General features: G+C 42.8%; 1 protein-coding gene across 1 annotated transcript in view; it reads left to right on the plus strand.

The window, feature by feature from the left end:
* Positions 1–27,772, plus strand: part of tbc1d2b (TBC1 domain family, member 2B) — an 89,882-nt gene that overhangs the window by 5,726 nt on the left and 56,384 nt on the right. Inside the window, exon 2 of the mRNA XM_055662718.1 lies at positions 13,279–13,429. Coding sequence (XP_055518693.1) covers positions 13,279–13,429 — 151 coding nt within the window. The remainder of the gene's footprint in view (positions 1–13,278; positions 13,430–27,772) is intronic.

A 27,772-nucleotide genomic window follows, 5' to 3' on the forward strand; every position in this document is an offset into this window, starting at 1 on the left:
CACAGTATTTTACCCATGAGTAGGGGAAGTTAAGAACCAGAGGACACAGGTTTATGTGAGGGAGAACATATTTAATAGGAACCTGAGGGGTAACTTTTTCACACAAAGGGTGGTGGGAGTCTGGACCGAGCTGCCGGAATCTCAACATCTAAGAAACATTTTGGGCATGTACGTGGATAGGACAAGTTTAGAGGTATATTGGCCAAACGCAGACAGGTGGAACTAGAGTAGCTGGGACATGTTGGCCGGTGTCGGCAGGTTGGGCAAAGGACCTGTTTCCATGCTGTAAGACTCTATGACTCTCTGTATGACTATCTATCTTTTGGTTGGCTATAAGTTGTCACATAATCTCTATTGCGATGGAATCATAGTCATGGAAGCTGCGCAGCACGAAATCAGGCCCTTCGAACCACCTTATGTATGCTGACCAAGTTGAGCTAGTCCCAACATCTGCATTTGGTCCATAGCCCTGTAAGCCCTTCCTTTATACATATCTTTCCAAGCATTTTTTTAAAGTAATAAAAGTATCCACTATTGTAGTTTTCTCTGACACCTCAGTCTTGAAACCGAGCACTCTCTGTGTGAAGCAGCTGCTCCTCTTAAATCTCTCTCCCCTCACTTTAAGTCTGTGCACACTAGCTTTAGATTCCTCGACATTGGGGAAAAAAGACTGTTCACTTTATCCATGCCCCTCATGACCTTGTACACCTCAATAAGTTCATCCCTCAAACTATTGCACTCAAGTCCTAAGTTATCCAACCTCTCCCTATAATTGAAGCCCACAAGCCAAGTCTGCACCCTTTCTAACTGAACAACATCCTATCTATAGCTGGCCCAAAGCTGCACACAGTATTCCAAATTTGGTCTCACCAACAACTTGCATAGTGAAATGATGATGTCCCAACTTTTGTACTCAATACACTTTCTAATGAAGGCAATTTGGCCAAATGTTGACTTCACCACACTATTCACCCAAGAAGGAACTGCAGATGCTGGTTTAAACTGGAGATAGACACAAAAAGCTGGAGTAACTCAGCGGGACAGGCAACATCTCTGGAGAGAAGTAATGGGTGACGTTTCGGGTCGAGATCCTTCTCCAGACTGGTTAGGGATAAGGGAAACGCCTCCCTTTAATGTTGTCCACCTGACATGCTACCTTTACCGAATCAATGATGGAGACGTACAGTATAACCGTCGCGTTAAGGGGATAATATGTGAGGTAAATTTGGTGAGGTGAGGGATGAACTTATTGAGGTGTACAAGGTCATGAGGGGCATGGATAAAGTGAACAGTCTTTTTTCCCCAATGTTGAGGAATCTAAAGCTAGTGGGCACAGACTTAAAGTGAGGGGAGAGAGATTTAAGAGGAGCAGCTGCTTCACACAGAGAGTGCTCGGTTTCAAGACTTGAGTAATTGCCATATTTGGTGAATAAAAGCCAATGTTTCACTGTTTTTGAGTTGATGTTCATCAAAACCATGTCCAGTTAGTTTAGATAACCATGAGTTGGCAGCAGTAGTTCTAGCATTTTTGCTTCTGGTGTGCTCGGCAAAAGGACAGTTACAAGCAGATTGTCATGTTGATGGAAGCTATTCAGCCTGTCAAGTATATTCCAAACTAGGTGAGCAATTGAGCAAATCACACTCACCCACTTGCTTTCCTTTGTTATTATCCAGATCTTTTCAATACTACACTTGAATCTGCCTCCACCACTGCACCAGCATTACATTCCAGACCCTCACAGCTGCCATTACTTAAAATTTAAAAAATGCTTTGCTATTTTCATTTCCTTGCCAGTCACTTTCATTCTATGTCTCCAGAGCTTGATCCCTCTGTCAATAGGATCAGTTTCTATTTATCAGTTCCGCCAGTGTCCTTAATGGTTTTAAATATCTCTCTGATCTCACAATCACGTGTTATAATGTGAACAACCCCAGGATCTCCAGTCTATCCACGTAATATGTTCCCTCATTCATGTATTCATTTTGATAGATTTGCTGTTTCTGAAGGAGATAGATAGTAAAAGCAGATAGTTTAAAGATGCAACGGGACACGGTTCAGCTGGAAAGTTCGGAGCATGGCAGATGGAATTAAATCCAGACAACAGAGGTTGTGGACGTTGAGAGGTCAAATTCTGTTTGGACTAGGAGAGTAAATAGTAGGGATCTTAGTATTAATGTAGAGAGGGCTTTGACATGTAAATCCATAGCTCTCTAAAAGTGGTGACACAGCTGGATAGTGTGCTTGCCATCATCAGTTGAGGCGTTGAGTAAAAGATTCTCGTTTTGGTCACTGCATGACAGGAAGGTGGTACAAGTAGCAGTTGGCTGGGTATATTCTCAATGGAATGCGGGGGGGCCATGCAAAATTATGAGTAGGGCCGTGAGTGGGCGCGCAGGAGGGCCACGAGCGTAATCAGGTCCCGCTTCTTAAATCTTCAGGGTCTGCCTGCTGCCGCTCATCCCTGTACCACCTCTGGCATTGGTAGTAGTATGGATGACTGTTCATCCTTCCCCCTTCAGCATTTTCTGGAGCCATTCATTGATAAACTTGGCAACATTCTGCAATTGCAGCAATGCCGGTGTGCTCTAACTATTGCACCACCTATAACTATTACTCTTTGACTTCTTCCTCTGTGCACACATGAGCCACCTATGATGCGAGGTCATGGCTCAGACTGGAAATTGGATGACATTTCTTTGCATGTTGCAAAATATACTTGACGAATAAAATCTGATTCTGATTCTGATTTAAAAAATAAAAATGTAACAAAGATTTTCACATCTAAACCTGCTGAACAAGGTTAAGCTGTTCAAGAAACTTGCTTAACAAGGTGAACAATGTCAAAGACTAGGGGGCATAGCTTTAAGTGACGGGGAGAGTTTAAAAAAAATGTGCGGTAGCCATATTATGGAGGGCACTTTAAGTTTAATTTAGCATGTTTGGTACAGACATTGTGAGCTGAAGGGCCTGTCATATGTCATACAGTTCAGTCGAATGGAAAATTAAAAATAAGCATAAAACATTGGAGGAATGAGGATGTTAAGATGTATATGAAATCCTTCCCATTTGGGATTAAAAAATTAAGTGTATCTCCTTTACCATTGGATTTGTTCTTGTCGCGTTTCATGGCATTTTTCACAAGGTTATACAAAAGTGTTACTGGTTTGTTTTGGAGTGCGGTCTCTAAACCGTTTCATCTTATTTTTAAGGAAGTCTTAGCTGCAGTTTTCACCGATTTCAGTTCCCTCAATGTCCCGTTTACGGCTGTTTGTCATCCAGAAGGTTTGCCATGGCTGCTACTGAATAAGTGGGTTGTTAGTCGAAATGCTGCCAATTATTGTGATTGCTGTGCTAGTAACTATTGTGTTTTTTTTGTTTGGGTTTGTTTCTATCATACAAAGAGAATGTGTTGCAACGTGCACCAAATTAGGCAACAAGTTAGGTGAATTGCCCAATAGATTTTTTTGTTTGCTAAATGAATGAAGAGTCTGTGCTATCTAAAAGCAAAGTCAAACGCAGTAACGTGTGGGTTTTGCTGGAGTTTATTCACCTGGAGCAACCTATTTTTTCTACACAGTGGCGCAGAGGTAGAGTTGCCACCTTACAGCACTAGAGACCTAAGTTAGATCCTGCCTATGGGTGCTTGTCTGGGTGGAGTTTGTACGTTCTCCTCGTAACCTGCGTGGGTTTTTGCCGGGAGCTCCGGTTTCCTCCCACACACCAAAGATGTACAGGTTTGCAGGTTAATTTGCTTGGTATAATTGTGAATTTTCCTTGGTCTGTGAATGTGGAGATTGCTGGTCGGTGCGGACTTGGTAGGCCAAAGGGTCTGTTTCCGCGCTGTATCTCTAAACTAAATTAAACTATAGGTGGTCACATCATGAAGCTGCTGACAGCTTCCTCATTTCTGTTTTTTTCATAAATAAGCGAGTTTGGTATTCCGACTGCACATGCCCAGGTCATAGGTCACTAGCTATAAAACAAACTTGGCTACGGTGGTGGTGCATTGTGTGCAGACTTGCGTTTTGTCCATAGTTGGGGTCGGCTCTCTGTCACTGCGGGTGCTGTTGAGTTGCTGTTGAGCATGCCCCATCCCCTCCAGCGCCGGGTCAGAGGAGGCTGAGCCCAGGCTGGCGCTCTGGTGCAGGGGCCGGGGCCCTCGCTCCTCCTCGGGGTTGTGGATGAAGTGGCAGCGGGTACCGTCGGGGCAAAGCCGGTGGTGTGCAAGATACGGCTTGTACTTGGGGTGGCGGCTGAGGCCATGGACAAACTGGCGACCCATTGGGGAGCGGGTTCCTCTGGAGTTGGAGCGGGGTTAGGCTGGAGTTGGCACTGTCTGTGGGTCTGGGGCCATTGGTGTTGTCGGTCCTGGCTGTCGGTTGGCCCAGCGGGGGAGCCGGAGGTGAGCTGGGGTTGGTGCTTCCCGCGCTGGGCCTGGGGGCAGGTGTCCGTCGGGGATGGGTCACTCGAGTGGCCACACCCCCCCCCCCCCCCCCTCCCCGACAGGGATGGGACGGTCCAGCAACGCTTGCTGGCGGTCCGGCAGCGCTTGCTGTCTCCCCCCCCGCCTGCCCGGACTCTTTCCCCCCCCCCCCCCGCCCCCACCCTGCCCGGTTTCCACTGTCCACCTGCCCGGTCTCCCACAGAAAAACGACAAAAAATTGGACCCAAACTATACTCTCTGAATCTACAGTGCTTCATTCGATTTTAATTTATAACGTTCGACCTTTGACAAATCCTATGATTCCTTGCGTTTTTCAGAATTCCGGACTCGCTTATTGAGATTGTCTGGTCAGTGAGGAGTACGCACTGGAGCAGATCCACCTGTGTCAAACCTTTGTTGTGTTTCTTAGTGGTCACTTCACATCTGCGTATGTTAACGAGACCGCATTAACTTCCTCATCACCTCTACAAAGGAAGTTTCTAATCAATCATTAGCAGTCAGTATATTAGGATTTTAGTCACTTTTTTAGGAGATAGTGGTCGACTTCAGGAAGCAAAGTGGTACACATACTCCATGTATGCATTGACGGTAGATATTGAGTAGAGATTGGTGAAAGCTTCAAATTCCTAGTAGTAAATATCATCAGCGACCTGTCCTGGACCACCCATATTGAGGCAAGAAAGCACTCCAAGCCTCTACTTTCTGAGAAGGCTTAGGAAGTTTGGCATGTCCCCAACAACTCTCTCCAACTCCTACAGATGCGCATCACGGCATGGTTTGGGAAAAGCTCCATCCAAGACCGCAATAAATTGCAGAGAATCGTGGATGCAGCCCAGGACATCACACAAACCATCCTCCCTTCCATTGACTTCATTTACACTTCATGCTGCCTCAGCAAGGCCAGCGGCATAATCAAGGACGAGTCGCACCCCGGCCGCTCCCTCTTCTCTTCTCAACCATCAGGCAAGCGGTATAGAAGTGTGAAAGAGCATGCCATTCAGATTCAGGAACAATTTCTTTCCAGTTGTTATCAGACAACTGAACCATTCTATCAACCAACTAGAAAATAGCGTGTGCCCTTGGTATGTGTAGGATAGTGTTAATGTACAGGGATTACTGGTCGGCACTGACTCGGTGGGCCAAAGGGCCTGTTTTCGTGCTGTATCTCTAATCTAAATTAAACTTGCAGGTGGTTGCTCAAACTGCTCCTGTGTCTACTGGGGAGTTACGGTGGGAAGTACCTCCTTGATGCCAGGACCATAATTTTAAATTTTAAATTTTGCATTTTAATAAGTTCTCCTGCGAATTTAAAGCAGAATTGCACATAAACATGTCTAATGAGAAGTCAGCAGCTGTAACGGAAGCATAAATGCTATTCCAGGAAACAAAGTGCACGTATGATCTTCACTGAGAATTAAAATTCAATACATACTGACCAAGGTGTTAACACATTTGCAAATGATGTGTAACAACAATATAGGACCAGATGTTCTCTAAGTCTAGCAAACATCTGCAACTAATATATTCTGAGCGTAGGTCAACGTTTCTCTGCAAGGCCCAGATAGGAAGGATATGGAACTGTTCTAAAAATAAGGGGTCATTCATTTTAAACGTGGCATTTACTTTTGTGGGGTCAAGAACCTCTGGGACTCTCCCAGTACAAGCATGGTGGAAATAGATGTTTCATTATTTTTTAATGTCAAGGTAGTCACAGTGCCGTCCATAATGTTTGGGACAAAGACCCATCATTTATTTATTTGCCTCTGTACTCCACAATTTGAGATTTGTTATAGAAAAAATCACATGTGGTTAAAGTGCACATTGTCACATTTTATTAAAGGGTATTTTATACATTTTGGTTTCACCATGTAGAAATTACAGTAGTGTTTATACATAGTGTCTCCCCCCCCCCCCCCCCCCCCCCCCCCAATTCGGGCCTCGCCATCTTATAACTGCAACATGACCTCCCTGCTTCTACACAATACGCTGATGAAAATAATAAATTCATGTAGAATCCTGTCTAATTTTGTAGCATCTCTGCTTTGGTCAAATATCAATGTTCCTTTTCTGATTGTTCATTTTCGACAATAGTTCCATCAAAAAAAGAACTACTGAATTGGAGGCTCCCTTTTCTAAAGCATTTATTTGCAGGGCCATAATTAAAATAATCGTGGCCTGGTTTTGTCTGCTTGGCACCATTTCATCTTGTATTGAGGAAGAATCGTAGTTCAGCAGTGGTTCAGTGACTAGCACTCTGAGAAAGGATGTGGTGGATGTTCCAGTGTATAAGCTTCAATGACATTGTAATTGTCACCATCCACAAGAAGCAAGGCCAATATAATTGTGTAAATACTGATGGGCCTCCTTGCTGCCCACCACAGGACCAGTTATTACCAAGGTTCTTCTCAACCACTGGTGGAAGAGATGCTCTCTGCACTCCTGTGTGGATTCTCTTCCTGTTCAGCCCTTCAGTCATTCATCCACAATGGATATGTTTTTTACTGCACATTAACTCCAAGAGATATGCAGGACGAAGCACCAACATATGTAAAAGGCAGAGTTGCTGCCTTACAAAGCCCGGGACCCGGGTTTGATCCCGAGTACGGGTACGGAGTTTGGCCGTTCTACCTGTGACTGTGTGGGTTTTCTCAGACCCTCAGTTTCCTCCCAGAAACCAAAGACGTACAAGTGTGTAGGTAAATTGGCTTGGTATAAATGTGAACTTGTAAATTGTCCCTGGTGTGTGTAGGATAGTGTTAATGTGCGGGGATCGCTGGTCAATGCGGACTCTGTGCGCCGAAGAGCCTGTTTCCGCGCTGTATCTCTAAACTAAACTAAAATATATTTTTTGACCCCTCAAACCATTGTCTGTCAAGAAGGACTGCTGTATCCTTCTTAAATTTGCCTAGTTGCATGAATTTGTCTCCATTTTGTCTTCCACCTAATGGTGTGCAAGCCATGGTCACCATCCAGTGTCGTTAACCCCATCACCTGGCTCTTTCCCCATTAGTTTTTGTTAACATATTTATCAGTTCCCCTTGAACGCCAGCAATGGAATCCACTTTCATTACCTTTTCTGCATTGCAGAATGCACTGCAGATACGTTTCTTAATGAAGTTAAAGGATTTATATTTAGCTTGAAGTCAAGGCAAGGGCTTAGTTTATGAAGGGTATGCGAAAGGCAGGGGGCATTCACCATTATATGTTTGCAAAGTAAAAGAGAAATCTCAATTTAAATACATAAGTTTTGACCCCATAGCCAGAAAGTTCTCACTTTCACATTCACTTCCTATGCATGATGGGCAATTTGACCACTACTACATGAGACTGTACCCTCTGTGATTAGTGTTGAAAAGTATGTGTAACCACTTGCATTTATGTGTGCAAGTGCAAAAGAGCATCTTCATAGTCTCTATCTCCCACATTCTTTTCATCTCTGACTCTTATCCAATGATCTGCCAATCTGCTTTGAGTTGGGGATAGGCCCTTGGAACAGGAATAGTTTTTCATAACGCTAGCAAGGAGACCTGATGAGTTGTTGACAGGAAATTGAAAGTTCATACGTTTTAAGAGCAGAATTAGGTCATTTGGCCCACATTGTCTACACCATTCAATCATGGCTGATCTATCTCTCCCTTAACCCCATTCTGCTGCCTTCTCCCCATAACCTCTGACCCGTACTAATCAAGAACTCAAGATCTGTTGTAAAGTCTGAGAACTGGATTATGCCCGGAATAAAGCTTAAAACAGGTTGCCCAAAGAAAGTTGAAGCTCTCAAGGCTCAAATCAAAATGATCAAACTGAGAACTTTCTGACTTAATTGAATTGAATTGAATTGAATTGAATCCTTTATTTGTCATTCAGACTTTTCGGTGTGTTCCCAGGATTGCAATTCGCTAAAATCCCTGTGGAAATGTGCTGTTCTTGTTCATATGAAATGTTCTTATTTTCTCCATTACAGTATTACACTTTGTTTGGTGACATTAATGTTGATTGAAATATACTGGATGGAAGCAGGCCCTTTGTCCACCATGTCCACACCAACCATCAATCTCCCATTCACACCAATTCTGTTGTTCCACTTTCACATTCACTTCCTACGCATGATGGGCAATTTACTTAGGCCATTTAACCTACCAACCAGTACGTCTTTGGAGTTTGGGAGAAAACCCACATGGTCACGGGTAGAACATACAAACTCCACCCAGGCCACGCCCGTGGTCAGAACCTGTGTCTCCAGCGCTGTGGGCAGCAGCTTTACCCGCTGCACGATAGTGATGACCCCATCCCTAGCACATCAAGGATGCTGGTTCTCTGTCAGCTTTCTTTGCAACTAGTGGGCAGCATGGTGGCGCAGTGGTAGTGTTACTGCCTTGCACCCTGCGGACACCCGGGTTCGATCCCGACTACAGGTGCTGTCTGTATTGAGTTTGTACGTTCTCCTCGTGACCGCGTGGGTTTTCTCCGAGATCTTTGGATTCCTCCTACACTCCAAAGAAGTACTTGTTTGTAGGTTCATTGGCTTGGGTTTGGATATAAGTGTAAATTGTTTCTAGTGTGTTAATGTGCGAGGCTTTTGTTAATGTGCGGGGAATCGCTGGTCGGTGCAGACTAGGTGGGCCAAAGGGCCTGTTTCCACGCTGACTCTGGCATTTTACTTCCATGATATTTCTTTGCCTTACCTGAAAACAAGCATCTGGTAGTTTCAGAATTTACCAGATTTCTGTTGAAGAATGAAGGGGTTTCAATCCTGTCTATGGGTGCTGTCTGTATGGAGTTTGTACATTCTCCCGGTGACCGCATGGGTTTTCTCCAGGTGCCCTGGTGTCCTCCCACACGTCAAAGACGTGCAGGTTTGTAGGTTAATTGGTTTCTGTAAATTATCCCTAGTGTGTAGGGTAGAACTAGTGTACGGGGTGATCGCTGTTTGGAGTGGACTCGGTGGGTCGAAAGGCTTGTTTCCATGCTGTAAGTCAAAAGTCTTATCACTCAGTAAATGCCTACTTGTTATCTTCCCTTTGAAACAAACATGTCTGGTTTTGTTATCTTTAACGACTGTTCTAAGAAATGCAGCAGTAACAAAACATTTGAAGGCAAGTATTGGTGCATACAGCAGCATTGAGCAATGCATTCAGTTCAACCGCAAATATCAATAAGCATATTCGTTGGTCAGATAGGGCCATGATAACCCAACATCCTGTGTTCATACATGTGGTATAGAATCATTGGTAGCAGCACCAACACTGAAAGAATTATAACTTGTTTTTGTTTGCTGGGGGACATTTTCTCTTCAAACAGGTTATTTACTTACAAATACATTTTTAAGAAGAGGTTTATGGAAATTCTCAGCTATTTCGGGAACTTTTTTTTAATACTCTCTCCTCATTAAGATTAGCATCAACACTCAACTTTAAATTACTGCACTTATTATCAGTTTAGCTGGTCGGGTCCCTTCTTCAGGCTATTTATATAGATATTTATATTGTAGATATTTATATTGTATGTTTGACCATCTGTGAGATAAATATTTTCAGTAGCTACAATGTACCAGCCAAGTATTTTGATTAAATGAAAAACGAGCTTCAGATGTGGTAAATTTGAAATTAAAAATAAAATACTGGAATTATTCTTGACATGTAGGATCTGTGAAGAAAAAAAAACTACTCAGTTTTGGTTGATTTTTATTAAGACCTTGTTTAGTCTGTTAAAGGATGACTAGCCCTGCAAGAATCCCCTATGTTTCAACCCAATTCCTGTTTCTATGCATAATCAGATAAGCACAGATAAGGGCCTTTCGGTTCCACTTGTCCATGCCGACCACGATGTCCCTCTACACTACTGCATTTGACCCATATCCCGTAGTCTTCCCTATTGCCCTACTCTCAATTTCTCTCCACCGCATCTGTTCTCAATATGAGCCTTTCCATTCCAGGACATCTAAGATGTGCACTTTCTTTGATAAATGTGGTTTTCTCTCTGCTGTAATAGATGAATCCCTCACCCATGTCTCCTATGTGTCCCGTAGTTCTGTTCCGAGTCACACTCCTCCCAACGGAACAAATGTACCACCCCTTGTCCTCGCCTTTTACCCCACCATCCTCCTCATCAAACTCCACATACTCTGATATTTCCACCACTGCAACGCTATTCCACTGTCTTCCTATATCAGCCCCTTTCCAACTTGCGCAGAGACCACTCCCTCAGCAACTCCTTTTTCACATCCCTTTCCACCCAAACCACCCCCTCCCCAGGTTGGTTCCCCTGCAACCATAGGAGGTATCACCTGTCCCTGTACGTCTACCCTTGCCTCCATCCAGGGACCCCGGCAGTCCTTCCAGTTGAGACAGATATTCATATGCACATTCTCTAACTTCATAAACTACATACAGTATTCATGAAGTAGCCTCCAAACATCAGCGAGACCAAGCGTAGACTCGGCAACCATTTTGTGGAACACGCGTGCTGTGGTCTGCCAAGGCCTACTGGATCTTCTGGTTGCTATTAACTCCTCATTCCCATATTGACCTTTCTGTCCTTGGCCGCCTCCATTGCCAGAGTGCGGCCACAAGGAAACTGGAGGAACAGCACCTCGTATTCCGCTTGGCTAGCATACAACCCAATGGTATGAACATTGAATTCAGGTTTGCCCGTTTGTTTCCCATTAACTCTTTCCCCTCTGACCATAAACCTATGCCATGTGATTGTTAATTCCCCTACCTTGGGGAAAGAGTGTGTACATTCACCCCATCTATGTGCTTCATGATTCTATACACTTCTATAAGATCCCCCCCTTGGTCTTCTACGCTGCAAGGAGTAAACTCCCACCCTGCCTAACCTTTCCCTATAACTCATCCCTTGTATTCTGGTAACATTCTTACAAATCTTTTCTGTACATTTTGGAGCTTCATGGCACTTTTAGTAGATTGACCAAAACTGAACACAATACTCTAAATACGGCCTCACCAATGTCGTACAACTGTAGTAGAATGTAGACACAAAATGCTGGAGTAACTCAGCGGGACGGGCAGCATCTCTGCAGAGAAGGAATGGGTGAGGTTTCGGGTCGAGACCCTTCTTCAGAATGTCTCAATATCTATCCTCGATGCTCTTACTGTTTAAGGCCAGCAGACTAAAAGTCATCTTCATCCCACCTGTGATACCACTTTAAGGGAACTGTGTACTTATGCTCCTTGGCCTCTCTGTTTCATAGCACTTTCCATGGGTCTTCCGAAAGTCTTACTCTGGTTTCGCTTCCCAAAATGCAACACCTGGCATTAACTGAACTAAACTCCTTTAGCCATTTAAGAAACATTTGTGGAACGAGCTTCCAGAGGAATTTGTTGAGGCAGGTATAATAACATTTGAAGACGTTTGGACAGGTACATGGAAGGTTTAGAGAGATATGGGCTAAACACAGGTAAATGGGAGTAGCTGAGATTGAGCATCTTGTCGGCATGGATGAGTTGGGTTGATGGCCGTGTTTCCATGTTGTATGACTATACGTGAAGATTTATGTAACTTTATATTTTAAGATTCCAGCAGCCCCCCAACTGTAATGCACACTATCCTCAAGACATCCCCATTAACTTTCTTGATCTCAATTGTCATTGTCTTTCACCATGCCGGTAAAACCAGAGTATTCTTTGAGGGCCTTGCCTATCTTCTGCACCTTCAGACATTGATGTCCACACTGGTCTTTGCAGCATTCTATTCTCTCCCCTTAATATAGTTTCAAATATTTGTTCATTTAGCCAAATGATTTGGAAGGCATTCAAAGCCTTTCTACTGACAGATCATGGCAGAAACATTAGGTGTTAGAATTGCTGTCCGACATGAAAGATATTGCATTCTAAAGTGTAGCAATAATGTGCTGTTGTGTAATTAAAATTGATTTATTTTAATCTGCATTACAGGTGAATTTTTAGACTGGATGTACAGAGGTCATAATTCTATTTGAATGCTATTCCTGTGCACTCCTTTGTTTTTAAAACATCTGCCTCTAAAGCCACATTATATCTTTGGTCAGATTAGACTTGTTGATCTTTGTGATGTGAATGTGTTGGAAGAATGTTTACACCGAAGATAGACACAATATGCTGGAGTTACTCAGCGGGTCAGGCAGCATCTTTGGAGAAATGGAATAGGGGACATTTTGGAGGGAGACCCTTCCTCAGACTGAAAGTCAGGGGAGAGGGAAACTAGAGGTACAGACAGGGACAGAACAAATAAGAGCCGGCAATTGATGACTCAAGAAAGGTGGAGCACACAATGGCCCATTGTTGGATGTGGAAACGGTGATAATGAAAGGATATAAACAGTGAAACTAGCAGGGCGACTTGGGTGGGGCAGGTACAGAGAGAGAGAGAGGGAATGCAAGGATTACTGTGGAGGAGTCACTGTGGTGGATGTTCATGTTAAAATGTGTTTTGTTTTTTAATGGTATGATGACTATGGCAAATCAAATTTCTCGTATGTTGTAAAACATACTTGACTAATAAAGTATGATTGTGATGATTAAAATTAAAGAAATTAATATTCATACTGTTGGGTTGTAAGCTGCCCAGTGAATGATGAGTTGCTCTTCCTACAATTTGCATGTGGCCCCACTCTGATAGTGGAGTACGGCCAGGCAGAGGTCAGTATGGGAATGGGAGGGGGAGTTGAAATATTTGTCTATTGGGTAGGTGGACTGAGCTTTGGGTTAGTCCGCCTGGTCTTTGGGTACAGGAAATATTTATATAAATTGGAGCTTTGGTACAGTAACGTTAAAATTGTCTAAAATAATTATTTAGTGCGAGAAGAACATTGATTTATTTTGTTTTGTGACTGACAGGCTCCCAGCGCACAGGCTATGAGATACTGGCTACAACAGTTGCAACAGAGGAGGTGGGAGTTTAGTAACAACTGCACCGTTGGACAAAGAGATAATCGCACATTGTCCCATTTCCCAGATTCAGCTACAGGTCTAGTTGCTAAAGATAATGGTAAGTCCTGAACATAAAGGCTAACTTTAGTTTGACTATTTGTTTCCTAATAACAAAAAGTGAGCAGCATGTTCAGTGTGAATTGTATTGCATTAAATTCATGAATTAACGTTTAAATTTAAGTTTTTTTTAAAGAACCCCACAATGGTGAGATTTGTCTAGGTGTTTTAGAAGGATGCAAAGTCAGCTGCACCCTTTGACATTTTGCAATGGTGCTTGTGGCCTGCATTTCTAGTGATAGCCTCTGATTGAAGGTTGGCAACAAAACCCATATCTGGTTAATTATTGTGCCCACCCTGTCCCCAAAGTAATAAAACTGTCAAATCCTAAAAGCAGAAAATACTCTAGCAGTCTGGTCAGGTTGCAACTGAGCAAAGAGAAACACAAGTAACGTGAAGAAAATGGACAGTTGACATTTCTGGTTGAGAACCTACATCTAGACTGAGTAACCAGTACAAAGAGGGGGATGGAGGGACGAGGCAAGAGTTGACAAAGGACAGGTTAATTGAGGTGAGGCGGGGTTGATTGCCAAATTACAGATGTGTGCAGGAGAGAAGGGTAGAAAAACCAACAAAGGCCTGGAATTGGAGAGACAAGAAACTGCAGACACTGCAATCTTCAGGGGAAAAAAACAAAACATTGGAGGAACTCTGCAGGACAAGCTGTATCTGTGGAGGGAATAGACAGGTGACGTTTTTGGGTTGGGACCTTTCAGAAGAAGGATCCCAACCTGAAATGTCATCTGTCCTCCCCTCCACACATGCTGTCTGGCCTGCTAAATTCCTCCAGCTGTTTTTTATTTTGCTAAAGGCTGGTAAGTGGAAGGCAAAAGGCTACATATTCTACAAAGTGATATGGAGGAAAGGGTGAAGAATGGACCTGAATGAGGGGACCTGAATGAGGGGTGGTGGGAGACGGGTGCAACAGAGGGAAGGTGAGATGATCACAAGAGGGCACCCAATTGGAGTAGTGTTCAGGGAGGAGGTGTAAAGAAAGAAGAATTGGGGTTTAGGGGTAAGCTGGAAAGAAAAGAGACAATGTGAGAGACCAGGGTAGGTTGGAGGAGAGAGAAGGGATGAAAGGGTTACCTAAAATGGTGGATTATTGGTAAACTCGGGAAGCTTGAGTTTTTATCAATGTTGCATAGGCAGATTTATTCAAAGGATAAAAAGTAGATGGCCCAACATTTTTGCAAAGATAGAATCTAGTTTCTGAACCAGTTCGTCTTTTTTTTTTTTTTTTTTAAGTTGTGTTTCCTGTACTGCCTGATAATTGGGCTATAATGGACCTATTATGGAGGGATAAGTAGGTATATTTGATTATATCCAATTATGTTTAAGTTAATAGGAATTTTCTATTTTCCACTGTTTCCTGCATGTATGGCATATGCTGTAATGACGGCCTTGCCAATGCTCCCTCCCCAACAAGCATTGAAGCAAAATATGTATTCTAGGACAGAACTTTCTTGAATGTCTGAAGAAGGGTCTTGACCCGAAACATTGCCCATTCATTCTCTCCAGAGATGCTGCCTCACCCGCTGAGTTACTCCAGCATTTTGTGTCTCCTTTTCTTGAATGGTCTGGATATGAAAACTGGCTGAAACTACAGTTGATCTTGGGTTAAAAAAAATGTTTTCCCTTCCTTGGCCTCTTCCGACAGGATGTCTGTGTAAGGACTGCTGACGTGAAATTGTCCAGTCTTGCCTGTCAATTGAAAAGTCAATTTGAGCACTATGGTCTCCTTTATCCTTTTTAAAAGAAGGTAATGATGGAACCCCAGCCACGCTAATGGCTGGTTCCATCCCGCTGATCAGAAAGGTTTGCAGCAGCAATGAAGAGGCATTACTTTCCATGCAGCAGTGCTTCGCACATTTTGTTTTGTGAGAGCCAAATATGCAATACAAACCATTTCTGATGACTACCGATGAGAAACATGTTTTATTTTCACCATGACCCTTAGTTTGCTGTTCCACCCATTATATCTCTGGTGCTCTTTTACACCTTGCTGACAACCTCAGGATCACTCGTGTTCTTGATCATCTCTCTGGTGAGTACCAGAGTCACCTCCTGATTTGACCATTCAAATAAATCCATTCTTCAGCTATCAAGATTGGGTGCTGGCATCACCTGGTGCAGGTGGCGTAATTGGATTGAAGATTCGATAATCTGCGTAATTCTGGAAGATGGCAACTGGTCATCGGCCATTTCCAAGACCTACATATCTGTTGGACAATCAGTGTGGCTGAGGCTCCTCCCGCGTTGCCACAGTCACAGCGAAACTTTGGCCTGTGAGGTTGAGGGGCCTCCAGACCTGCCACATTAGTTTAATGCTCTTGCCCCTCTTCGTTGACCCACTCTGCAGAACACAATCTAAGGACTGTGAATGCCTCTTTAAAACAGCGCTGAGGAAACTTGCCGCCTCCTAATGCATTTCAGACTCTGAGATCAAATCTCAACCCGTCAACTCTGAGCTAAACGTCCTTGAGATGTAGACACTTATTTCAGATGTGTTTGCCAAAAATTATAAACACTTTCCATCAGCTCCCACAGAGTGCAAATGTCCTGCAACACCATATCTACTTAAAGTCTATAGTCTGTGGACAATGCACGCAGTGCTAAAATACATTTGCAAGGGCCATTCTTTTATTACTGGCATTGATTTAAAAAAAAATCCTATGTTGTAGCTATAAATGAAAGCTAATTTACCCCAAAAAAAACACTTAATCTCACCTTTGTTTTGTCTTTGTTCTCAACTTCTCTATGATATGACAGTTTTGTGTTAAAGGATGTTCAATCAGGAATTAAGCGATTTGGTTCTTCTGCCTTTGTTGTCATTCAGTGTGGTGATTCTTATCAGCCTTCATCTTATTTCCCCAAAATTGTCATTTAACGAAATCTAAATTAATTAGCACCAGTCTGCTCTCTGATGCAAAGCATCAGTCCCCTTGCTACTTTGGTTTAGAATAAAGAAATGTAGAAACAAAGAATTGCAAATGCTGGTTTACAGAAAAAAAAGACACAAAGTGCTGGAGTAACTCAGCCGGTCAAGTTCAAGTTCACATTTATTGTCACGTGCAACAATTGGTACAGTGAAATTTAAGTTACCATACAGCCATACGAATCAATAATGAACACAATTCACAATAGAATTTAACATAAACATCCACCACAGCGGAATTAACGTTCCCCACTGTGATGGAAGGTAATAAAGTTCAGTCATCTTCCTCTTTGTTCACTGTGGTTGGGGCCTAGAACCCTCCGCAGTGGCCGCTACGGACAGCCCGATGTACTGGCCCTCTCGCCGGGATGATCGAAACTCCGATGTCGGAATGGAGGAACACACTCAGCGGCTTGGAGTCTCCGAATTGGCCGCTTCTTACTGGAGACCGCGGCTTCCGAAGTTCACAGGCCGAGCTGGACGCAGCTCCAACACTGGCAATCCCCAGCAAGATATCGCCTCGCCCAGCGATGTTAAAGTCAGCGCCGCGCCCACAGATAGAACCTCCGCAAACCACAGCTCCACGATGTTAAAGTCAGCAGGCGCAACACTCTGGAGCTCCAATACTGGTGATCCCCAGCAAGGGATCACACTGCTCCGAGATGGTAATTCAGCGCTGCATCCACTGCTGAAGCTCTGGAAATGCCGCACAAATACAGTTAGTAGGGGAGGGGGGGGGGGGGGGGCGAAGATGCGACACAGAGAAAAGACGCACCTCCGCCCAGGTAAATGAATGAGAAACGGTTTACCCCTATTCACCCCCCCCCACACCACCCCCCACATAAGACATACTACGAAACATTAAAACATACATTTAGACACGCTAAAAATAACAAAAAAGATGACAGCACTACGAGCTGCTGGCGAGGCAGCCCCTGTGGTGGCGCCACCCGATGGAGCCGGTCAGGGTGCATCTCTGGAAAACATGGATAGGCGATGTCTTGAATCAGGATCGTTCTTCAGGCTCCAGGTCAGAACATGGCCGTAGAACAGGAGAGCATCAGAAATGCAGAAGGAGCAGTGATAGAGAGGATCTCACGGAACTCTCATTGTAGAGAGAACACCTACTTCAAAGTAAACATACCTTGAGGAGATTTTGCATTGAAACAGTAAAATGTTGAAACAATGAACTGCAGATGCTGGTTGAACACGAGTCTGAAGAACGGTATCGAACCAAAACATAATTTATCCATATTCTTCAGAGATGCTGCCTGACCTGCTGAGTTATGCCCTGTCCCATTTAGGAAACCTCAACAGAAATCTCTGGAGACTTTGCGCCCCACCCAAGGTTTCCGTGCGGTTTCTGGAGGTTTTTGTCAGTCTCCCTACCTGCTTCCACTACCTGCAACCTCCTTGTGTGGGGCGATAAGTCTCCAGAGGTTTCCGTTCAGGTTTCCTAAGTGGGACAGGGGCATTACTCCAGCATTTTGCCTCTTGGTTTACAACAGCCTACTTTTTTGCATGTCCAAATGAAGTTTGGTGGCAAGTGGAAAATCAGGTAACTCTGAGAATTATTTTCAAACAGATTCTTTGTTGAATTTGACCGTATGTCAACAGCAGTCAGCTCCTATAGTTTTGGTACAGATCTGGAAAATGTTAATACCATTGCTCTTGGTGAACATGCAGGGAAGATTGAAGCACTCTTGTCATTAGTAAGCAGTGCTTTAGTGGATTGTGATAATATTCGATGGATTATTCTGGGTGTAATCACTGTCATTTAGTAATAACATGGAGCATTAGAACGGAGAACATAGAAGATTACAACACAGGAACTTCGGCTGACAATGTCAATGCCAGACATGATGCCAGGTTAAACTAATTTCCTCTGCCTGCACATAATTAATATCCTATAGCGAGACACATTAGGTTAGCACAGAACAGCTCTCAGAACCACAACAAGGGACAAGAGTGTTACCAGCAGTATATATACCCCAGGGGAGATCCATGACCCGTTCTTCCTGCCAACCTAAGCCACATGACCCAACCCCCAGAGCCGAGGGTTCGCACCACGAGTGACTAACCACCAGGGCCCGCCACAATCCTTACATTCCCTCATTGTCCATGTGTCTACCCAAAGCATCTTAAATGCCACTATCATATCTGCCTCTGCCTATCACTGCCCTGGCAGCACATTCCAGACACCCATCATCCTCTGTACAAACAGGGCGATGGGTGTCTCACACATCTCCTTTAAAATTTGCCCCTCTCATCTTACAGCCGTGCTCTTTAGTGCTTGACATTTCCACCCTAGGAGAAAAAGGTTCGAACCATCTACCCTATCTACCTTTCATAAATGTTATATACTTCTGTCAGTCTCCCATCACCCTCCGGCGTTCCAGAGAAAATAATCTGTCCAACCTCAGCTTCTAGTTAATACCACCTAATCCATGCAGCATTCTGGTAAACATCTTCTGCACTCTCTCCAAAGCCACCACACCCTTTCTGAAATGGGGCGATCGGAACTGCACACAAGACTCCAAATACAGCCTAATAAAACTATTCAACAGTTGTGAGCCAAGAACAGTTCTGTAGATGCATGGGGATCTGCTGCTATCTGTATTTTGGGGAAGGAAGAAGAAATGAGAAGAGAAATATGTACACAAATACAACTTGGCCGTTAAAAGGTCAGGCTTGTATTCTTAAAAGGAGGTTATTTGAGGTTGCTAAAAGGAAATGAAACGTTCAAATGAAAAAAAAAATCCATGTCTGTATGGTTTGACAGATGATCATATCTGGAATAACAGCTTGTGTTCTTGGCTGACCGTTACTAATTCTGGCATTCACTTTTTATCTACCATGTGATGATCTATCTGATCTTCTAAATGTTACGGAGCTGTTACAAATGTTACGAAGTTAGGGAAAGCATGACGTTAGCTGAATCAAACAGCATGCCAGGGGAAGGGCCCAGATTACGTTATTACGTATTTCCATTGACCAGCGTTTTTGTAAGATTTTAATTACTTGGCCTGGACTTTGTGTAATATTGGAAACAGCACTCTGAAAGATAGAAAGGGCCATTTGGATGGTATATTTGGGAGGAGAGTTGTATATAATGCACAAAGAACAAGCAGGTTAAGCGAGGTTCCTCTGTCAGTTTGGTCAAATATTCAGAACAGCTTTCTTTCACTTTACACTCTTTATCCATTCTCCCTTCCAAAATACATAGTGTTCTGCCAAATCTCCTAAATAATGTTTCTGTTACTGTATCTAGGCCACAGGAATGTTGGTTGGACGATGCCAGAACTGTTTAGATTCTTTTGCAGATGCGTTGTTCCCCACATTGGGATTTTTGTTTAAGGGTAGTTGCTGTTTTGAAATGCATCAGATCATATGACTGGGTAGACACACAAAATGCTGGAGTAACTCAGCGGGACAGGCAGCTTCTCTGAAGAGAAGGAATGGGTGACGCTTCAGGTCGAGACCCTTCTTCAGACTAATGTCAGGGGAGTGGGCAGGACAAAGATAGAATGTAGTCCTATGACTACAGATCATATACAGATCACATGACTGGTTAAGATGCATTAATATTATTTTTACTGAAGTTTTTGTGCTGTGAACTGCACTTTCATTATAGCTAAATTTAACATTAATTTAATATTAATTTCTGCTTAATATGGTCTTGAATTCATTTGTGAGTTGTTGGCTCTATAAGATAAGTGAGAATTTAGCTACCATTTGTGGATTTGAAACCCAGACTTGTTCTATTGTTAGTTTAAATCAGCTGCCTCTGATGAACTAGCCAAAATGAAACAGATTGTGAAAATGATTTGTAAAACAGCTTGATAGCCAATTCTAGAGATATTTGGGGGAAAGAATTTGGGCATTCACGCCAACTTATGATGCCGTAGCTAGTGTTTTAGTTAATGATTGAGTTACATCAAATGTCAAAACATTGTAAAAGAGGGTAATCAGCATTAATATTAATTGGGTGTTTTCTCAAATAATTTCTCGAAGCACTTTGAAGTTTGGTTTAGTGATGCAGCCTTTCAGCTTGGAGAGTCTGCGATGATCAGCGATACCCCACAAACTAATACTATCTTACACACACTAAGGACAATTTACAATTTTACCAAGCCAATTAACCTAAAAAAATCTGTACGTCTTTGGAGTGTGGGAGGAAACCTGATATCCTGGAGAAAATGGGGAAAATGTACAAACTCAGTATCTGTCGTCAGGATCGAACCAGAGTCTCTGGCGGTGCAAGGCAGCAACTCTACCATTGTACCACCGTACCACCCTGTGATGACGTATAAAAACATGAGACCTTTTAGCCCCTCACGTGCTACATTCAACTGGTCAGATCGCTGCTGATCATTGTAGGAGCACGAAGCAATTGGAGTTTCAGTCACCTCAAGGGTTTATATCACAGTTGATGTGGCTTAATCTTGCCGTTTCCACATCATTCCATATGCTTTGATTCTCTGGTTATACCCATCTTGATCTTGTAAAAGCTAATCATCTCCAGCTGTCATGTAGGAAGTTCTAAAGAATCAAACCCTTGGAGTTGGAGTTTTTCTTGAGTGTTATCCTAGTGCAGGATTCTCTTGCCACAGGCAACTTCCTCCAGTATTAGACTTTGATTTCAGTCAGATGATTCTTAGTATCTCTTGAGAGCTTTGGCTTGGCTCAGTCACTATTACCTCAACAATTCCATCCTTCCTCCTTCCCAGTCTTTGCAGGAATTCTATCAAGCCGTCATCACATGTCATCACTTGTTTGCCTGACTAAAACCATACGCTGTCCTCCAGATGCCTTAACTACATTTGTCCACTTTGTCTAAGATGGAACTGCAGATGCTGGTTTACACTGAAGATGGACACAAAACGTTGGATTAACTCAGCAGGTCTGGCAGCATCTCTGGAGAAAAGGAATAGGTGACCTTTTGTGTCGAGGCCCTTCATCAGACCTTCCTTGATCAGTCCACTTTGTTTCCGTTTCAGTGCATCCATGTGAACAGATTTTTAGAAGAATTCTAATGTTTAGAGGATTCTAATCCTAAAAGAAAAAGCTAATGTAAGGTTTAAGATGATGAAATCAGATGGGTCCTTTGGGGAATATAAAGCAAGTAGGAAAAAACAACCAGTGATTGGAAGGGCCAAAAGGCCAACACATTGCCAGGAGTGGTGGTTGTGGTGGCAGATACGATCGTGGTGTTTAAGTGATGGGCATGGAATGGCGGGATATGGATCGCTTGTTAGCAGATGAGATTAGTTTATCTTGGCATCATGTTCGGCACAAGCATTGTGACCTTGAAGAACTTGTTTCTGTGCTGTACTGTTCTGTGTTGATCATCATTGCTTCAATCTACCATTAATTATCTCCATATGCAGCCTTAAATCTTTTTCTCAAGTTAGAAAACACCTCAGACCAGAACCCAGATCTTGGGTACAAAATGTGGGCAAATATTATCATAGCACAATGCAATCAATTAGTGTATTTATAGCAGCGCAAGTTGATTGTGGAAATGCTTGTAGAACTGCTTCCTCTTTTTTGAATACCTTCACGGTTATTGAATCTGCCACTGTTACATAATTTAACTACGGATGTTCATGGCTGAATTTTAGGTATCAGCTGTGCAGAGTCCTCACAGCTGCAGTGATTGAGGGGCAGTTCCTCGGCATTTCCAGCTTATGTTGGAAGTGGACAGTTCTGACATAAGGACTTCAATGTTATCTCGCTTTTCTCTCTTTCCGCAGATGCTGCCCGACCTACTGAGTATTTACACAGTGTTTTTAATTTGAGCTTTCCAATCGCTGGAATTTTTGTTTAACTTTTAAATTTGTGACAACTGGAAATCTCACTTGGTTCCATTCCACATTGTTTTGGAGTTTAACATTCCTGGATATCTGTATTACAAGTTGACTAAGTTGGCTCAACTCTTTCAGGACTGTCTAGTGTTCATCTTGTATGCTCTTGTCAAGAATGTTTTATTGTCATATATCCCGGACGGGACAATGAAATACTTACTTGCTGCAGCACAACAGAATATGTGAATATGTAAACATTGTATATAACGGGAAAAAATAAGAAAAAGTTCTATAAATATAGTGTAAATAACAAATAATAATATAGCCTTTTGCAGTTCAGAGCTCATAGCTTATTTGTTGTGTTTAATAGCCTGTGCTCCTACAATCTTTCGTTTAGTTGAGAAATACACCGCACAAATATGTCCTTCAGCCAACCGAGTCCGCGCGGACCAGCGATCCCCACACATTAACACTATCCCTCACAAACTAGTGACAATTTACAATTATACAAAACCAATTTACTTACAAACTTGTACGTGTAAGGAGTGTGGGAGGTAAACGGGAGATCCCGGAGAAAACCCAGGCAGGTCGCGGGGAGAACATACTAACTCCATACAGACAAGTGCCTGTAGTCAGAATTGGACCCGAGTTTCTGGCGCTGTAAGGCAGCAACTCTACCTCTGCGCCACCGTGCCGTATCACTGTAATAGCAGAGAGAGGGATCTGGCAGACCAAGGGTTACAATTTGTGACTGCCCAGTGCTCTCAATTTACCAGGTGTACTGAGACTATTACAGAAGCAGCATGCAAAATTATATAGGGTGCACTCAATGTGTACCCAGAACGCAGTCGCCATTGCGGCTATTCAAGATATGGCTGTAATAATACAGCTGTGACATTTGGATGTTCCAGAACCTAGAAATTCAGAAGACCTTGGAGATTCTGCATTAGGGAGCTGAGGTTGGGGTTAGAACTTGCAGAAATGGAGGATAGGAAGGTTGTCAAAAGATTTGAAAGTGAGTGAAAAAGTTGACTGATAATATTTATTCCTCATAGTGAAAGGATCATCAGTTTAGTTACAGTGCCCTCCATACTGTTTGGGACAAAGACCCATCATTTATTTATTTGCCTCTGTACTCCACAATTTGAGATTTGTAATAGAAAAAAAAAACACACGTGGTTAAAGTACACATTGTCAGATTTTATTTAAGGCCATTTGTATACATCTTAGTTTCACCGTGTTGTAATTACAGCAGTGTTTATACATAGCCCCCCATTTCAGGGCACCATAATGTTTGGGACACATGGCTTCACAGATGTTTCTAATTGCTCAGATGTGTTTAATTGCCTCCATAATGAAGGTATAAGAGAGCTCTCAGCACCTAGTCTGTCCTCCAGTCTTTCCATCACCTTTGGAAACTTTTATTGCTGTTTATCAACATGGGGACATTTATCAACAGTTGTGCGAATGAAAGTCAAAGAAGCCATTATGAGACTGAGAAACACGAATAAAGCTGTTAGAGACATCAGCCAAACCTTAGGCTTACCAAAATCAACTATTTAGAACATCATTAAGAAGAAAGAGAGTTTACTAATCTGGTGAGTTTACTAATCGCAAAGGGACTGGTAGGCCAAGGAAGACCTCCACAGCTGATGACAGAAGAATTCTCTCTATAATAAAGAAAAATCCCCAAACACCTGTCCGACAGATCAGAAACACTCTTCAGGAGTCAGGTGTAGATTTGTCAATGACCACTGTCCGCAGTAGACTTCATGAACAGAAATACAGAGGCTACACTGCAAGATGCAAACCATTGGTTAGCTGTAAAAATAGGATGGACGGGTTACAGTTTGCCAAGAAGTACTTAAAAGAGCAACCACAGTTCTGGAAAAAAGGTCTTGTGGACAGATGAGATGAAGATTAACATATCAGAGTGTTGGCAAGAGCAAAGTATGGAGGAGAGAAGGAACTGTCCAAGATCCAAAGAATACCACCTCATCTGTTAATGGCCTGGGCATGTATGGCTGTTGAAGGTACTGGCTCACTTATCTTCAATGATGATACAACTGCTGATGGTAGTAGCATAATGAATTCTGGTGTATAGACACATCCGATCTGCTGAAGTTCAAACAAATGCCTCAAAACTCATTGGCCGGCAGTTCATTCTACAGCAAGACAATGATCCCAAACATACTGCTAAAGCAACAAAGGAGTTTTTCAAAGTTAAAAAATGGTCAATTCTTGAGTGGCCAAGTCAATCACCCGACCTGAACCCAATTGAATAAACCTTTTATATGTTGAAAAGAAAACTGAAGGGGACTAGCCCCCAAAACAAGCAGAAGCTAAAGATGGCTGCAATACAGGCCTGGCAGAGTATCGCCACAGATGACACTCAGCAACTGGTGATGTCCATGAATCACAGACTTCAAGCAGGCATTGCATGCAAAGGATATGCACCAAAATACTAAACATGACTACTTTCATTCACATGACATTTCTGTGTCCCAAACATTATGGTGCCCTGAAATGGAGGGACTATGTATAAACACTGCTGTAATTTCCACATGGTGAAACCAAAATGTATAAAAAAATGGCCTTTATTAAAATCTGACAATGTGCACTTTAACCACATGTGATTTTTTTCCATTACAAATCTCAAATTGCAGAGTACAGAGGCAAATAAATAAATGATGGATCTTTGTCCTAAACATTATGGAGCACGCTGTAAAATCTTTTGCACGAACATTTTATTGAAAACATTCCTTGGAGAATATGAAATCTATGAGAGGTGTATAAAATCCTATATATATTTTTGGGTAGACACTAAGAGTCTCTTGCCCAGAGTAGGGGAATCGAAAACCAGAAGACATAGGTTTAAGGCGAAGGGGAAAAGATTTAATAGGAATCTGAGGGGTAACCTTTTCACACAAAGGGTGGTGGGTGTATGGAAAGAGCAGCAAGGGGAGGTAGGTACTATCGCAATATTTAAGAAACAATGAGACAGGTATATGGATATGACAAGTTTTTAAGGGATATAGGCCAATTGCAGGCAGGTGGGACTAGTTTAGTTGGGACATGTTGGCCGATGTGGGCAAGTTGTGCCGAAGGGCCCATTTCCATGCTGTTAGACTCTATTGACTACCCACGTACTTGTGTTAAGCAAAGAAAAGCAGTTTAAAATCCTTTTAGAGCTCTAAATAACCCTTTGCAGTGTCACCACCTCCATAGTTTTCCCTTCGTTTCCAGCTTGAGTAGTGGGCAAGATATTGTCAAACTTGGGGCAGTGTATCAGTTCTGCTGTTATATAGAAAAAATTGATTTAGTAATTAGCTAAATTTAATTTCTTGCAGTTGAAGGGATTTCTCTGTCTTCCATCAATGATGGGTGGTCTTATGCGCTGTTTCATATGTTTAATGCCAAACATCTTTATCACTGAACTAGTTAAATATAACAGTGCATGGAATTTTAGGTATCCTATGGAGCACAGTTTGGATGAATATTTGGTGAATTGGCAGCAAAGTGAGCATTGGATTAGATCCCAACTGCTCTGACCTGGCTTCATGGGCATGGAAACTTGGCCGTGGGGAATGGGGGGGCGTGTGTGCTGCTTCCCTCCTTGGGATAACAGCACAAGCAATGGCGACAGTGTTGTTTTTTCTGTTGACACTGCATTCTTGTGCCTGATCTGGCAGGTTTCCTTTCTGCACAATAGTGAAGGACGGCACAATAGTTCTTGAGTCACAATTGTTTCTCATTTGTGAACAAGTCCATAACCTAAAGAAAATTTCAGTAGCTGTACTGCCCACATGCACAGAAATACTTTAACTAAACATTGGAATGAACTGATGGAATATTTACTGAATTTGTTTTGTCTTTTTCTGGAAGAAGTTAATGTTGGGATCAAATTCTTGTTGTGACTCGTCTAAACTGATGTTTTGCATCAATGTGTGTACCAGATGAATTAGCAGCTGAAACTGAACCTAATAATCAGTGGACAAAAGTGCTGGAGAAACTCAGCGGGTGAGGCGGCATCTATGCTAATAACTTTTTGGATTTGGGAGGAAACCGGAGCACCCAGAGGAAACATAGCAACATAGAAAATAGATGCAGGAGTAGGCCATTCAGTCTTTCGAGCTAGCACCGCCGTTCAATATGATCATGGCTGATTATCCACATTTTCCCCCGTATCTCTTGGTTACTTTAGCCCTAAGAGCTAAATCTAACTCTCTTGAAAACATCCAGTGAATTGACCTCCACTACCTTCTGTGGCAGAAAATTCCACAGATTCAGAACTCTCTGAGTGATAATGTTTATACTCATCTCAGTCCTAAATGGCCTACCCCTTATTCTTAAACTATAACCCCTGGTTTTGGTCTCCCCCAACATCGGGGACATTTTTCCTGCATCTAGCCAGTCCAATCCTTTAGGAAGTTTATATGGAGATCCACGTGGTCACAGGGAGAACGTGCAACCTCCACATAGACTGCAGCCGAGGTCAGGATTGAACCGTGGTCTCTGATGCTGAGAGGCAGCATCTCCACCATCTGCACAACTCTGCCACCCTCAAAGGTGTACAAACATTTAAATGTTCTCTCCGTGTTACACTCCAGTCCATTTGGGGAAGGGCTTTCATTAGCCACTAATGTTGTAACGCAAAGTCATGAGATTTGTTTATCTGATATCAGTTGTCATGAACAACTGTGTAGGAAGGAACTGCAGATGCTGATTTAAACGGAATATAGACAAAAAGTTGGGGTAACTCAGCGGGTCAGGCAGCCTGGAGGAAAGGAATACGAGACGTTTCAGGTCTGAAGAAGGGTCTCGATCCGAAACGTCACCTATTCCTTTTCTCCAGAGATGGTGCCTGACCCGCTGAGTTACTCCAGCTTTTTGTGTCTGTCCTTGTCATCACAGTGTATGTCTGAATACATTCTGCCGTTAACTGAAATTGCTGGTTCCCTGAACTGACTTCTGCTTTCATTGTCTGGCATGTAACGCTTTAACATGGTAACTGCTACAAAGGACACATTCTTGGAGTTGTACCAAAATTTGTAAAAAATAATTGTATTTGCTTCAGCTTTCATCATCTATTTTAGCCTTCCTATAATTAGTTCATCTGGAAAAAAACAACTTCCACACAGCGTGAGGAATATAAGCTTATTTAGGTGCTTCTATTGTTCCATATTAACATGTAAACAAAATAACACGCACATTCCTGCTCGTGCCCAAATTCTATGTTGTTGGGGCAACAGCCATGGAGGGTTGTCAGGATTCTGAGAGTGTTGAGGTACAGGAAAAATGTTTATAGGTAACATCTTTATAGGAACGATGCTGGTAAGCTGGAAAGATGCAGACAAGATATTTGAAGATCTTGCCAGGACTTGAGGGTCTGCGCTATAGGGAGAGGTTGGGCAGGCTAAGTGTATTCCTCGGAGTGTAGGAGGTTGAGAGGTGATCAAATAGGATCATGAGGGGAATAGATAGGGGATTACGTAGAATGTTTTACCCATAGTAGGGGAATCAAGAGACATAGGCCTAAGGTGAGAGGGGAACAATTTAATAGGAATCTGAGGGGCAACGTTTTCACACAAGGAGGTGG

The sequence above is a fragment of the Leucoraja erinacea genome, chromosome 36, assembly GCF_028641065.1.
Source record: "Leucoraja erinacea ecotype New England chromosome 36, Leri_hhj_1, whole genome shotgun sequence".
Lineage (NCBI taxonomy): Eukaryota > Metazoa > Chordata > Chondrichthyes > Rajiformes > Rajidae > Leucoraja > Leucoraja erinaceus.